Source organism: Cervus canadensis, chromosome 9 (assembly GCF_019320065.1).
Source record: "Cervus canadensis isolate Bull #8, Minnesota chromosome 9, ASM1932006v1, whole genome shotgun sequence".
Taxonomy (NCBI): domain Eukaryota; kingdom Metazoa; phylum Chordata; class Mammalia; order Artiodactyla; family Cervidae; genus Cervus; species Cervus canadensis.
The window spans coordinates 36,259,483-36,274,989 of NC_057394.1; the positions used below are offsets into that span (position 1 = coordinate 36,259,483).

The 15,507-nt window shown below is 39.8% G+C and overlaps 1 protein-coding gene across 1 annotated transcript in view; it reads right to left on the minus strand.

Moving 5' to 3' along the window:
- The window catches only part of LMO7 (LIM domain 7), a 212,206-nt gene that overhangs the window by 24,607 nt on the left and 172,092 nt on the right, over positions 1 to 15,507 (minus strand). Inside the window, 4 exon segments of the mRNA XM_043478032.1 lie at positions 44 to 158; positions 11,149 to 11,180; positions 11,183 to 11,456; positions 13,859 to 14,291. Of these exon segments, the coding sequence (XP_043333967.1) occupies positions 44 to 158; positions 11,149 to 11,180; positions 11,183 to 11,456; positions 13,859 to 14,291 (854 nt within the window).

The following is a 15,507-nucleotide window of genomic DNA, read 5'->3' on the forward strand; positions in this document are numbered from 1 at the left end:
ACAAACAAGAAAAAACTACAGTAGAGCACAATCTATGATTTACCTGCTTCAACTGATGCTACGAAGATCCTGGAAAAAGCCCATTTTACTGTAAACCCAAAGTCAAGACTGCTCCCAGGCGTCTGGTTTATGCTGATTCTCATATCACTGAACTGATCCTGAAAACAAACATGAAACGGTGGGATCAAGTGTCCCTGGCACCCACATGGAGGAAAGTCTATCTGCCAAAGAAGGGAGGCTACGTGCAGGGCACACTGGAATTATTTCATGATAAACCAGAAACACCATTCTTCTCCTCCCTGGGTTTGGTAAAACTTTCATTTATGTAAATATTTCTCAGTTTATTATTTTCTGCTAAAATAAGGGAAATCTTTATAACTATGGCTATTGTTCTTTGCATGAATACTATAAATCAGTTGATTTATACTGATAAAGCTTAGGCTTTTGCTCATCATACGCTCAAGCCTCAGTTATAGACCATTTCTTGTTACCCAGGAATGGAGCTGACTGAGAAGATATGGCATATATATACATATACATATATATACACTATACACACACACACACACATATATATACACAAAATGGAATATTATTCAGCCATGAGGAAAAGGATATCCTGCCGTCTGGAACAATATGGAAGAAACTTGAGGACACTATGCTAAAGTGAGGTAAGTCAGACAAAGGAAAAGTGAAAGTGAAAGTGAAGTCACTCAGTCGTGTCCGACTCTTTGCGACCCCATGGACTGCAGCCCACCAGGCTCCTCCGTCCATGGGATTTTTCAGGCAAGAGCACTGGAGTGGGTTGCCATTGCCTTCTCCAAGACAAAGGAAGACAAGTACATATAATAATATCACTTATATGTCGAATCTCAAAGCCAAACTCATAAAACAGGGAGTAAAGTGGTGGTTACAAGGGGATGGGGGTGAGAGGAAAGAACAGATGGTCTTTAAGGTACAAACTTGTAATGAATAGTAAAATGAGCCCTAGAGATCTAATACACAATATTGTGACTATAAATAATATCTTATTATAATCAAACTTGCTAAGAGAGTAGAATTTCCAACCATAAAAAGAAAAGATAATTATGTAATGTGAGAGATGTTAATTATCACTACAAAGGCAATCACATTACAATATATAAATGTATCAAATTAACATGCTGTTCTTTCAAAATTTACCCATTCTACCTCAAATATATGGCAACAAAATGCCACTTTGAAAACACAAAAAAGATTTAAATCACTTATTTTTAAAATTCCACCATACTTTAAATAAACTACCTCCAGTGTTTAACATATTTAGCTGAATAATTTTGAGGGGTTTGTAGGCACAAATTCAACAACCAGAATCACTTTTCTAGGAGTGGTACCATTCCCTAATGGGCATCTCTATGTCTGCCAAGACATTTTTGCTTCTCCTACTGCTTATGAAGATATAGTGGTAAAAGCTACTTATGCTGCAAAATGCAGAAGTAGGTCAATCCCGAGGAACCACTAGTAAGATGCCAAGAGGGCCCCTGAGACACCATGAGCTCCAGGCCACAACCTCCTTGAAGTAACAGCAGCCCATAAGCACAAGAGCCTCTTGGACAGCTAGTAGACCTTTATTCCCATCTCCACTACAGTCCACAGCAACAAATTCTCAGTTTCATGGACTTTAAGCCATTTTCCAAAGAAATGTTTTCAGTTTTACAGTATACTATGTCTGTGAAAAATTTAATTAATCTCCATAATTTATATTTTTTGTTTGGGGTACAGAGCAGACATAAATTTGAGCCTTTGTGTCCAGATCAGTGTTTCCAGCTCTTTGATTCACAATTATCAAGAACTTAAGACTTAATTGTTTAAAAAGAAAAATTCCTCTTAAAGTCACTTTATTTTCCAGGAAAAACCTATAACTTCTCAATTTTAATTTGGGAGTTAAACCCAGACCTAGGACCAGTGGGCAATTCACAGATTTTTGCACCTTTAAAATAAGTTTAAAATTCAAGTGACTATATTCTAAGAAAAACTGTGATATTACATATGAATTAGAAGGAAGACAAGAGAGGCACTGAATAAAGGATCAAGAATTTACTGTATTATATGGACATGATAAGTAAGTGCTATAACAATATACACTTACTCATTTGTTCAACATACATTTATTATGCATCCATTCTGATTAAAACACTTAGGAAATAAAGACGAATTAGGCATAGTCCTAAGTCTCAAGAAATAATTACTGACTCTTCAAGAGTGGGTACAGAATTTTTTAAGAAAAAATAACAGTGTAGCTAAGAATATAGAAACTTTTTTTTCATCAGACATCATATAAGGCAGTTGAAATATGGGAACCGAGATGTAGGTAGTGAGAATACTCATTAATGATCAGCCTGATGGATACCAGTCTCTGGAATATAATAAAACTCTGCTATGAATAGAAAAAAATTACTGGTTAGTTCTACTCCTTAACCAAAACCACCACACACTTAAATTAGAGATGACTCAATGAAAATAAGTGGTCATCTTCACCACTCTTATCCAACTCCACTCCTCCATACTCCGACCTAAAGCCAATTAGAGTGCAGAATCTATTGCTATATAAGGCCACAGAGACAAACAATGGATTAGAAATTCCAAGATACTAACTGAGGTTTTTTTATATCTTGACGAATAAGAGACAGGACAGAGTTTTAATAAACAGTTCCAAACTACAATAAAGAATACTTTGTGGGCAAGAGTAAGTGAACAGTATCCTGTTCCACCAAACACAGGATAAAAGAGAATGAGCTTAAGCCATAGATGGAAGAGCCTCACAATTGTATTAGCCCAGAAGAATTGTCTTCTAAAGGACTGCTCTTACCTGGAGCTAAATCTCTACTTGAACATAATAAAAGGGCAAACGACCACCGCTCTGAAACAGTTAACAGAGGAGGTCAGCCTCATTGTGGCCACAGTCTGGCAGCCTGTTACGTGGGTCCTGGGGAAGCACACAGACAAAGGAGACAGAGCCAATTACAGGTCTATTTCTATCAACAGCCAGGTAGCCTCAGGCATTTCACTGAGTCTGGCAGAGACTTTCCTCTCACAATGGCATTAATTTTTAAGCTTCCAGTTTCCAAAACCCTATTTTCCCATGCAGACCATCTTCCTCTCAAAACCTATACCAAAAGGATTAAAGTGGGTGGTCATGGTTCAAGGAAAGGGCCCCAGAGACCCCTCTTGCATGGCCTCCTCCAAGGACAGTCACTGTGGCATGTGTGTGGAATCCTGGGTTCTTGAATTAGATTATCCTTGAAACTTTTTGTAGGTAAAATGGCTTTCCCTGGTGGCCCAGATGGTAAAGAATACACCTGCAATGTGGGAGACCTGGGTTTGATCCTTGGGTCAGGAAGATCCACTGGAGAAAGGAATGGCTACCTACTCTATATTCTTGCCTGGAAAAATCCCATGGACAGAGGGGCCTAGAGGGTTACAGTCCATGGGGTTGCAAAAAGTCAGACATGACTGAGCAACTAACATATGTCTATAATTACAGTCAAGCATAATCCATTCAACTCTGATTTCACTTAGGATTTGTGCCTCCTGGTTTTTCTCATGAGAAATATGCCATGTGAGGATTTTACAAAGGGTCCAAGTTTCCGAAGATGATGTTATGGGAATTTTCTTTTGAACTGGATGGAACCAGGAATATACATTATTGGGGGAAATCTAGAGTCTTGATGACTGGTAAAGAACTATGCCAAGTGGTGACAGTTGCCTATTCTGGTAAAGATAGAGTACAATCACCAACATACCAGCATCTAAAATAAAAACAACTTTCCTCAATTTAAACAGAAATATACACTTTTTAATTTCTCCTCATTCTTCTCAACCTCTCTTAGTCATCTGACGTTCTCTAAAATTTTTTATTCATTTATTTTTATTTTTGCCTATGCTGGGTCTTCATTGCTGTGTGGGCTTTTCTCTAGTTGCTGCAAGCAGGGGCTACTCTCCAGTTGCGATGCTTGAGCTTCTCTTATTGTGGAGCATGGGCTCTAGGGTTCCCGGGTTTCATTAGTTTTGTCACGTGGGCTCAGCAGTTGCAGTTTGCAAGCTCTAGAGCACAGCTGTGGTGCACTGGTTGCTCTGGGACACGTGGGATCTTCCTGGATCAGAGATCGAACCCATGTCTCTTGCACTGGCAGGAGCCACCAGCAAAGCCCAGAAATACAGACTTCCAGCTGAGATTTTCAAACAAAAATATGATTATCTGTCATAGCCATAGGCAGACTGATTTTTATGAGGTCTAATGAATTAATAGGGCTTCCCTGACACCTCAGTTGGTAAAGAATCCGCCTGCAATGCAGGAGACCCTGGTTCAACTCCTGGGTTGGGAAGATCTGCTGGAGAAGGGATAGGCTACCTACTCCACTATTCTTGGGCTTCCCTCGAGGCTCAGCTGGTACAGAATCCACCTGTAACACGGGAGACCTGGATTTGATTCCTGGATTGGATTCTAGTATCACCACAGATGGAAATTAATGAACAGCAGGGTCATCCTTATATACTAACAAGTCAGATGGCATTCTCAAACTTTGTTGATCAGATAAGCCTGTTCACTTAAAAGAGAGCCTACTTCGGTCGATAAAATGAAAATACACTAAAAGTAGATTTAGGCTGTAAAATCATAAATAACAAAGGAAACAGACAATCTTTGATGTTGGCTACATGGTTGTTTTGTGTCTTTTTTTTTTTTTCCTTTCTTTTGTGTCTTTTTTCAGGGTCTTAGTGGATGAGAACATACTGAAAGTGAAAGTCGCTCAGTCGTGTCCGACTTTGCCACCCCATGGACTATACAGTCCATGGAATTCTCCAGGCCAGAACACTGGAGTGGGTAGCCTTTCCCTTCTCCAGGGGATCTTCCCAACCCAGAGATTGAACCCAGGTTCCCTACATTGCAGGCAGACCCTTTAGCAGCTGAGCCACAAGGGAAGCCATGGCAAGTAGCCCTCAAATCATGGCGCAGCTCATCCTTCGCTGAAGATGAGTCTCTGTCTACCTTCTCCCCTTCCCCATGATCCACCCCAAAGAAGCCAGCTCTGCCAGCTCTACCACTTGACTCAACCCATTCCCAGGCTTATCTCTTACCGACCAAATCCATTTTCAGCCCTCATCCCATCGGGCACTACCAACGCCTCTGGCTTTCAGGAAACAAACTTCCAAGTCGCCCATTATTCTGGTTCCTCTTGCCTTTCTTCTCCATCCCTCGGCCACTTCTAGGTTTCATTAGTGTGTTCCTCTTCTTTCTAGCTTCCTTTTGTTGCTGCTCCTCTTCCCTAGTCAGTCTCCCACTTTCTTGACCACATGTTTTCCTGAGGAAACCTCATGCATGGTCATCAACTACTACCTAAGTCCCAACACATTCAAAATTATATTTATTCTCTTCCTCCCTAAACCTGCTCTTCTACCTCTTGCTTTTCACATATGGGTTAATTACCTCACTATTCAACCAGATGCCCAAGTTAGAAACATCAGGTTCTTTCTGGGCCTCTTCCTCCTTCCTCACCCTAACTGCTCCCCAGGCTACCTCTACACAATGCCCCCCCCACCCCCGCCACAATCCATCACACACATGCACTTAATAAAGTGTTAGCAAGTCCACAAGCCACAAATCTACCTTGAATATCCCCCATCCTTCCATCCTCCTTTAAGCTCATCTTAACTCAGGTCATAGTTTCCCTCTAAACTGCCGTGGGTAACCTTCTAATTGGCTCTCCTGCCTCCAGCCTTTCCTTCTTCCCATCTTCCCCACAGCTGCCTGAACTTTAGTTACAGAAAATGCCAATTATTATATCACACTCTGTTTTAAAATTTCTGGTAGCTCCTTATTGCTTACTGGGTAGATTTCAAAGTCTGCATCTCAGAATTAGATTCAATTGGGCTAAGTTTTAATAAATATCTACCTTCTTTCAAAATAATTTTAAGAATGATTTTCTCTTTATGAACCAGAAGATATTTCAGTGCACACTGGCTCTAAATTCTAAGCACATGGCGATGTTAAAATAAGTCAACATTTGGTGTTTTAACTAGATACAAGGTTCTTTTCCAATTTAAGCATGTCACATTTCAAAAAAAATAAATTAGGGTCAGAGAAATTGCAACTGTGGCCTAAGAATCTAACCAGCCTGGGGCATGTTACATAACTTTTAAATCTCAAGTATTTCACTGGTAAAAGTGAGGATAATACCACATACTTTGCTAAGTTATTGAGGGGATTAAATGAAATATTTAAACGGTGCCAAGGCACATAGGTGATGCCCATTAATTATCTTCTTTTTCCCATGGAAACAATGTTATACATGGTAATATATGCTGCTTAGGCAGTTTCCAGAACAACAAAAGAAATTCTTATTTAACTCTCACACACATGGCTCTAAAGCTATTATAATAGAACTCGGTCAACATTCAGCAAATACTTACAGGTACAGACACTGCACTAACAGTGAGCAAAATAGACTAGCTTCCCACCCTTGGAGAGATTAGGGTCCAGTGAAGGTGACAAGCAGGTAAGATGCACAGGAGGAAGCTGTGAGAAGGGAAAACCTGGGTACTCTTAAAAGAGGCACTACTGCAGACTTGGGCATCAGAAGTGTAAAAAGCTTCCTTCCCTCCACATGTATTTATCATCCTGATTCTGGGTTCTGATTTAATAATCTGGAGCAAAGGTCCTGAAATAAGGACTTGGTTGAGATTTGAGAGCAGAGGGCTCAGACAAGACAGAAAACAAAACAAAAACCTGGGCAACACCCTTCTGCGGGGAAAAGGCATATGCAAGGCAGTCGGAGCAGGCTGGAGGACTCTGGGAGCCAAACTGCTCTCTCTTGCTCTGGGTTCCCCCGAGAATCGCCCTGCTAGCCTGGATTGGCAAGGGAGAAGGAAAAAGAAGCACTCCCATAAAAGAAGTAGTGAAGAAAGGGAAAGAGAGCGAAATAAAACTCCAGATCAGCAACAGAGATGAGAAAGAAATTCTTGAGCAGATTTTAAATGAGGTCATTACGCTCTTCATTAAGTCTTTGCTCTTTATGCTATGAACTCCCTTCATACCATAATTCTGTGTCAGGCTACTAGCCCATCTCTGCCCTTAGATTTCACCTCCTTAAAATAATTGTCTAGAACATCACAGTGCTCCCATTCCTTTAACACCCCTTAATCCTAAAATTCCCACATTAAAGTACCTATAAGGACCTGAATAACTTGCTGCATCAAGTCCATACTTCAGTCTAGTCATAAAGGCCTTGAATGCCATTCATGTCAGTAAACCCTTAAGTGCCAACTGAAAAGCCGAAAAGTAAAAACAATGAAAGTGTTAGTTGCTTAGTCATGTCTTGACTCTTTGTGACCCCATGGACTGTAGCCCACCAGGCTCCTCTGTCCATGGAATTCTCCAGCCAAGAATTCTGAAGTGAGTAGCCATTCTCTTCTTCAGGGGATCTTCCTACCCAGGTTGGGTCTCCTGCACTGCAGGCAGCCTGAGCCACCAGGGAAGAATACCAGTGAAGGAGAAACAAACATATGGACAAGAAAAAAATTCAGCGAATGAAACTTTCAAGGGTGAAAAATTCAGTTCCAACAAGGGAGAGGAAACAGACATTTTGACCCACGAAGGAACCAATCCTCTGGGCTTTGAAGGAACAGGAAGACTTCAAAACACAGAGATGGTTAAAATGAACATTTTAAAATAGGGCAACAATAAGAACAAAAATACACATGATGTGTTCATGAAAGTGAATGGTGTGTTTCAGAGAAGTCAAGCAGTCTCACGTGAGGAGCTTTCAGCTACTTCCCCTCTCTTTCTCACAACATAGGGTGATGTAGGCAACCTTGAGCCACATGGCCTAAGTTCACATCCTGACTCCATCACTCAGTACCCTGTGTGGACGTGGCGAAGTATCATGACCACTTCATGCCTCCATTTCCACAGCGACAAAACAGCAATAAGAGGTTCATTGTGAGGATTCAATAAAATCATGCCCTGCCAAGCCTACTGACACGACAAGCATTCAGTAAACATGAGCTGTGCCAGTGCTACAAAGAGAATTTGGCACCAGTCATGAGGGACCGCAGTGTTCCCCTGAGTGCTCTGAACTTCACTGAAGGAGCCACAGCATGCCACTGGGGCCTTTGAAGCAGAGAAGTTACCCAGTCCAGCCTGGCATCATGCAAATTAATCTGGGGCCAGCCTTGTGTAGGATGCACAAAGATCTGTGACTATTTACAAAGTGTTTGCATTGATGAGGGAAAGGGCTGCAACTAGGGTAGTGGAAGCAAGGATAGAAAAGGGTAACAACGTCAAGAGAGATGCTGTAGGAAGACAGGAAAGGATACTGCCCACCCACGTGTAGTAAAGGAAGAAGACCTGAAGAACACTCTTTTACAAAGCTACCAAGTTGTCCACCTGAAACCAATAGAATACCGCAAATCTACTATGCTTCAGTTAAAAAAGAAAGACATCTCAATGCTCAGCCAGACACTACTTTTTATTCTTCTCTACTCTGAACTCCTAGAACTGGATAACTTGCAGGCGTGTTGCATACACCCTTGCCATACTGGTCCTAGTCTGTTCTGTGCATTCCACACCCTTTTCCCAGGTCAGCAAGCACCCTCTGCGTGATAAGAGCAGGGCAATGCTATACATGTCACTTTCCTCAAGAGTGTGGAAGTGGACACATCAAGCATCTCCAGAATAGGCAAGTGATCATATAACACAGACATTTGGTCAAGAATTCCAACTGAATTCCAACTGCTCCACTTATTTTTTTTTTTTTTGCTCCACTTATTAATTCAAGCCTAATTTTGCCTGGTAGCATTCCACTTCAAGTTGGGTGACTAAAGGCATAAATGCACTAATGAAGAAACCTGAAACGACGCCATGGGAACCCAGGTTCCTCTGAACTGCTCTGACCTGGAACACACACCCACACTCAGGCTTTTTCTTAATCCACGGAGGCAGCTAGTCCCGCCACCCTGAGGGAGTTGCCATCACTGAGCACACAGGACAGTAATCAGGCTGCTCCATGGGATCTGCTGTTTGAAAAGAGGAAGGCAAGCCGGCAAGTCCATAAAACAAAAGGCACCTCGCTCTCTATTATTCATCCACTGGCACCTTATGATCCCCAAGTGCAACAGAGGCTATTCTTCTCATCCACTGAGACTTATGATGCTAATTATATATCCCCAGTTCTTTAAAATGGAAGTTAAAACATAATTTACAACCAGTGATTTTTTTTAGCAACCTGAAGAGATTGGCTTATATACATTTATAAATATGGATAGAAAAACTGGAAGAGATATACCTAAGTGTTAAAGAATCTCCCTGAATGACGGAATTACCAAACCATTTTTATTATGCATATTTTCCTACATTCCCAAATTTTCTCAAGCGCAGAGTCTTTTATAATCATGAAGAGGAAAAGCTTACTCTAAACTTGTAAAGCTTTGCTGTACTGATAAAAATGAATGATACTAAAATACACTCTATCATATTTTACACAAAGGTATTTCATTAATATAACTTAGGCCAAGCTATATACTTGATGTTGTGCCTTGGAAAATATACACTCTAGTAAGGTACCAGAAAAGGCTAGACTAAGTCACAGGGCCATAAAAGCACCTCCACACTAAAGGGTTCATACAACTATCAGATTGCTTAATGAAGGCTTTTTCCAAAAGAGAAGTTTCTTTAGGTTCTCTAGACAAGCAACAGGGCCTCCCAGGTGGCGCTAGTGGTAAAGAACCTGCCTACCAATGCAGGAGATCTACAAGAACTGGATTGGATTCCTGGGTCGGGAAGATCCCCTGGAGGAGGCAACCCACTCCAGTCTTCTTGCCTGGAGAGTCCCATGGACAGAGGAGCCTGGCAGGCTACATCCCACAGGATCTCAGAGTTGGACACGGCTGAAGCAACTTAGCATACATGCAGACAAGCAACAACTTTTTAGCCTATGTGTAAAAACATAGTAAAAGAACATTCATTACCTAATAATTCTCTTAAAGCTATCTATCAGATTTTAAGTAGGAAAAAACTACAAATGCCCCCATTCTTCTTCTGATGATACATTTTATTTGGACTCCAAATGCTAAAGAATGCAATTTTCATACTGTAACTAAGGCTCGATATTACCCTTATAAGATAAGGAGTGGTACAAAACTCTAGACTTTCCAGAGCATAAATTAGTATTGCAAGTCACTACACTTTTCATATATTAGAAAAAGATGTGCCATGTCCTTACAGGCCAGTCCCTCTCATATGTATCAATTTCTCCTTGTGGTTAAGTTCCCTGGTAACTCAGTCGGTAAAGAATCTGCCTGCAGTGTAGGAGACCCCAGTTCAATCCCTGAGTCAGGAAGATCCCCTGGAGAAGGAAATGGCAAACCACTCCAGTTTTCTTACCTGGAGAATGCCATGGACAGAGAAGCCTGGCAGGCTACATTCCATGGGGTTACAAGAGTCAGACACGACTTAGCAACTAAACCACCACCACCACACCTTTCATATGGTAAAAAAGAAGTGCCATGTCCTCACAGGCCAGTCCCTCTCATATGTATCAATTTCTCCTTGTGGTTAAGTTCACTTTCCCCAGAAGCAGCTTTTATTACCCATTTAACTACTAGACCTGCATCTAAAACTCCCCAAGTTACCCTTGCACCTGCACCTGGACTGATGAGCACCAGCAGTGCAAGTCAACAGCTGCTGAAATGGGGAGTCAGGAGCAAACCCAGCCTAACTAGAGGGAGACTGGTCCAAAAACTCTCCTTACACCCATAGCATAAGGGTCATCTGGATCCATCAACAGAGCTGGAAGAGATCTACCTCCTCCAAGATCTGTTAAAAATAAAATGCAGGGGGGATCGGGATGGGGAATAAATGTAAATCTATGGCTGATTCATATCAATGTATGACAAAACCCACTGAAATGTTGTGAAGTAATTAGCCTCCAACTAATAAAAAAATTTAAAAAAAAAAGAAAAAAAAAAATAAATAAAAAAAATAAAATAAAATGCAATATCAATGACTACATTATCAGCCCAGACTGTCATGCCCAGAGGTGAGAAACATGGTTTTCTGATTTAAATCCTTAAGTTTTTGAGCAGTAGGTTATTAAAAAGCCTTTCCAAACTCACCTGTGATCTGGGGACCTCTGCCGGCGGCGAGCTCTCCCTTCTCCAAGCTCAGATGTTAAATCAGGGCTAGATATTGAAGACAATGTGTCTTTAGAAGTGGCAGCCTGATCCTGGGAAAGAGATGAGTAGGGGGGTGTAGGCGAGGGCAACCGCATCACACTTTCTCTGGGCGCGTCGGCCTCTCTTTCGCTGGATGAGCCGGACGCAAGCTGGCTTGTGTCCGGTCTTTGCACAGAGATGCTGATCGAACTGCTCTGGGTCCTCTTAATGCCTTCTATGTCTCCATTATACTTCCAAGCATCATCCATCTAAAGAGGAAACATCATTGTAAACTTGCTGTTCTGTTAGATTTCTATTTTAAAAGTATATACATTAGATTAACATTTGAAAGTAACAAAAGTAACGTATACCTCCCACAGCAAAGTCGCTATTCCTAAAAGGTTGGAGCATGTTCTTTGACACTAACAGATATGCACATACAAAGTGGGAGGAACAGCTGATTTTACAGAAGTGTTTATATTATAAACAGACCTTTAAAACATGCTTTGCTCATTTACATTACTCCAGGTCAACGGACAGAAATCTAAGCTAGGTCAGTTGAATACTCCACACTGTGGATATCTATAGTTTATTCATTTGATTATACTTCAATGTCATTTAAAGTGTGCCCAAGATATTACATATACCAGCATGTTTATTTTTATAGCATAAATTCCCAAAAGCAAACTTAACCAAAGAATATTTTATATGTGTAATATAAAATAAAACTATTTTATTTTATATATAAAATATATATTTTATATATAAAATAAAACTATAATATTGTGTAATATAAAACTATGTGTGTGTATACATACACACACATTTATCTTTAAAAACTGTAGCAATGCACTCCCAAATTAATGTGTAAGAATGTCAGTGTCTCTGCATCCTTGTCAACACCACACATTTTGAACATTTTAAATCTTTGTCATCTCATGGGTAAAAAGCTGTACACTTCATGCTTGCTCTAATAGACTACACATGCTTCTATGCGCTTTATGTAACCAACCATTCAAAGTCCCTCTCCCTTGAACTGGCCATTCATTTATACATCTGCTTTTCTACTGTTTATCTTTTCCTTATCAGTTTGTAGGAGCACTTTAAATCTTAGGGATATTAAACCTACATATAAAATATATTTTACTAATATTTTTCTGAGCCTATATAAATGCAGTCTTTTGACTACATTAATGGTGTCTATCATATAAATTTAATTTTTATATTGTCAAATATATCTGTGTTTACTTAATATAATGGTCATGGGTTTTTCTGGTTAGTTTAGGCAGGCTTTCCTCACTTTGAATTTTTTTAATCAAATCTTTTCTCTTAGAATTTTAGGATTCTACATAGGCAGAGGTAAAAGGAATTTGAATACCAAAGTGCTCAAGACTGTCTTGCTTCCTTTTACATAATTCAAATTAATACAAACACTTTCAGGTACATGGCACTGCTTCATTCTCAGAGCAAATGATTTTATATTCTTTAAAATCCCAATAAAATATGTATTTTTTGAACCATGAGATACATTTTAATTAACTACATTCAAGGGTATCAAGTTCTAATAAAGTGGGAAATGAGGATACACAGAAAATTTGGGCATAATCACCTGAAAATATTTAGGTTAAACTGCATGAAACTGCTGTTTCATAGGTCAAAAAGAACTAACTCCTGGCAACTTCATATAGTACAACCTAAGACTTTACAATGGGGCTTCCCAGGTGGTGCAGTGGGAAAGAACCTGCCTGCCAATGCAGGGGGTTCAAGAGACTCTGGGTTGGGAAGATCCCCTAGAGAAAGAAATGACAACCTGCTCCAGTATTCTTGCCTGGAGAATTTCATGGACGGGCTACAGTCCATGGGGTCGCAAAGAATTGGAAGCAACTGCGGGCGCACACAGTACTTTAAAACAGATACATCTGAGAAAATGTGACACTAAAAAGTCAATGCTCAAACGCATTCCTTTTTATAGCTGAGTCATATTCCATTGTGTGTATGTGCCACAGGTGGATGAAACTGGAGCCTATCATACATAATGAAGACTGAAATAGAATAATGATTCTATATGCAAGGCAGCAAAAGAGACAGAGATATAAAGAACAAACTTTTGGACTCTGAGGGAGAAGGCCAGGGTGCGATGATTTGAGAAAATAGCATTGAAACATGCATATTACCATATGTAAAATAGATGACCAGGGCAAGTTCAATGCTTGAAGCAAGGCAATCAAAGTCAGTGCTCTGGGACAACCCAGAGGGGTGGGGTGGGGAAGGAGGTGGGAGTGGGGTTCAGGATGGGGGGACACATGAACACTCTGGCCAATTCATGCTGATATACTGCAAAAACCATCACAATATTGTAATTATCCTCCAATGAAAATAAATTCTAAAAACTAAAAAAAAAATTTTAAGTAAATGTTCTGCCTTAGGATGTAGTTTCTTTTTAAAAATGTGTCAGCTCTACTTTCACTGAATTTGAAATTTAATCAGTTCTGCATTGTTGCTGTATTTTAAGCATTAAATGTCTACTGAATCTAAATAGACAAAAATACAATTGCTTTATATACAAGCTAAGTATACTTTACATATCTAATATCTCTAACAGAAACCTATGCACAAATTCACCAGTGTTTAGCGCTGGAGAACAGATTAAGGGAACGGGGAACACGTTTACCGTGTAGGATCTCGGGAGTGATGAGATTCCCCTTGACTGAGAGCCAAAAGGTCTCGGTGTGACCACAGATGTTAACCTGGCCGCATCGCTTTTCTGGTAACTTCTGGGGAGAGTTGCTGAAACTCGAGTCGACTCCATTTGTGTATTCAGTGAATGCTGAGAAGACAAAGAGGCTGGGCGCTGTTCTTCTACGGGGCTTCTAGAAGGAAACTGAACTTCAGCTGTGACAGTAGCCTCCCTTTTTGCAAAAGTTGTAGAATCCTGCTTAGGAATTTCTGTCAGATAAGTCGTTCCTTTCTCTTCTACTCTTTCACTCTGGGAATAGGCTTCTGACACAGGCAGCATAGGGGGAAGCTTTTCTTCATTCAATACGTCATCAAAAGAATATAGCCTCCTTCTCGATGCAACTGTAGACATCTGATTTTGGGATTCCCTTAGCAGAAAGAAACACCATAACCACAAAATTATGCACTTGACACCCAGAGGTGGAGAGACATGTTATTTTGGTCATTAACATAAAAAAGGATGGGAATAAAAAGATGGCTGACTTGGTATAATAATGTAATAAACAGAATATGAGAATAAATACATGTGAATTTTTCAACATCACACAAAGAAGGATTAAGAACTTGACTTTTTTTCTTTTTTCCTTAAAGAGGCTAAGAAAAATCTCTGAAGTATTTGCAATTGTAAAGGGATTTCACAGGAAAATAAGAAAATTTTAAATAAGAGATTATTCAGAGTTCCGTACACACTTGAAAGATAACTGACAGCCAATTTGAACCCTCCAAAGATGCAGATTTCTTAAGAGGGTTGACAGTGTTCCTGTATACAATTTATTATAGTTTCGTAAAAATAGAAGACCACAAAAGATTCAGACTCTCAATAAGATCAAGTTAGTATATGATTTCATACAGCTTGGTAGATTTTGCATGGACAGTTATGGCAGATTAAAAGTCACTATTCCTACTTTCAGAGAAGTTGATGAAACAGTCTCTTGGCTATCATTTAATAAGGAGTACGTCTCAAGCCAACTGCGTTGCATTCAAGTGAATGAAACTGTGTTTACCATTGTTTCCTAGGGCACAAAGGTGCTTTGTTTAAGTTCACCTGACAGCACATTTCCTTTTTGACATTCTCCTTAAAGCTTATTTGCCTTCTCCCTGACCTGTAAATATTTCAAGGTTTCACAGAGCAACTGCTCCACAGGCAAGCTTAATTGGACCTTTATCCTGTTATGTTGCAATGCAAAAGATAAACCCCCACAGGGATGTTTATATAGTCTTCCTTTAAAAATACATTTTTAATTGCACCATGCCAACATGAAAAAGAACTTTGTTACATTTTACACAATTTAGTTAAGAATGAGAGCCATTTTTTTTTGACCATTCCATTCCTAAATTTACTTTAAAAGGAGGAAAAAGTTGTTTATTTTTGCAAAGATTGCCAACACTAGCCAATTCTGCATGTGAATATACAATGTAAAAGGAACAACGAATACCACTTTTAAGTACTCCTTTCTTTCATTAATTCAAATCACTACTTATTACAGCAGTACTTTGCTTTTTCACTGCAGAGCAAAACACTCAAAGGTTTATGCATATTTGATGACAGTCTAATATTGGTGCACAAGTACAGCTCACAACACT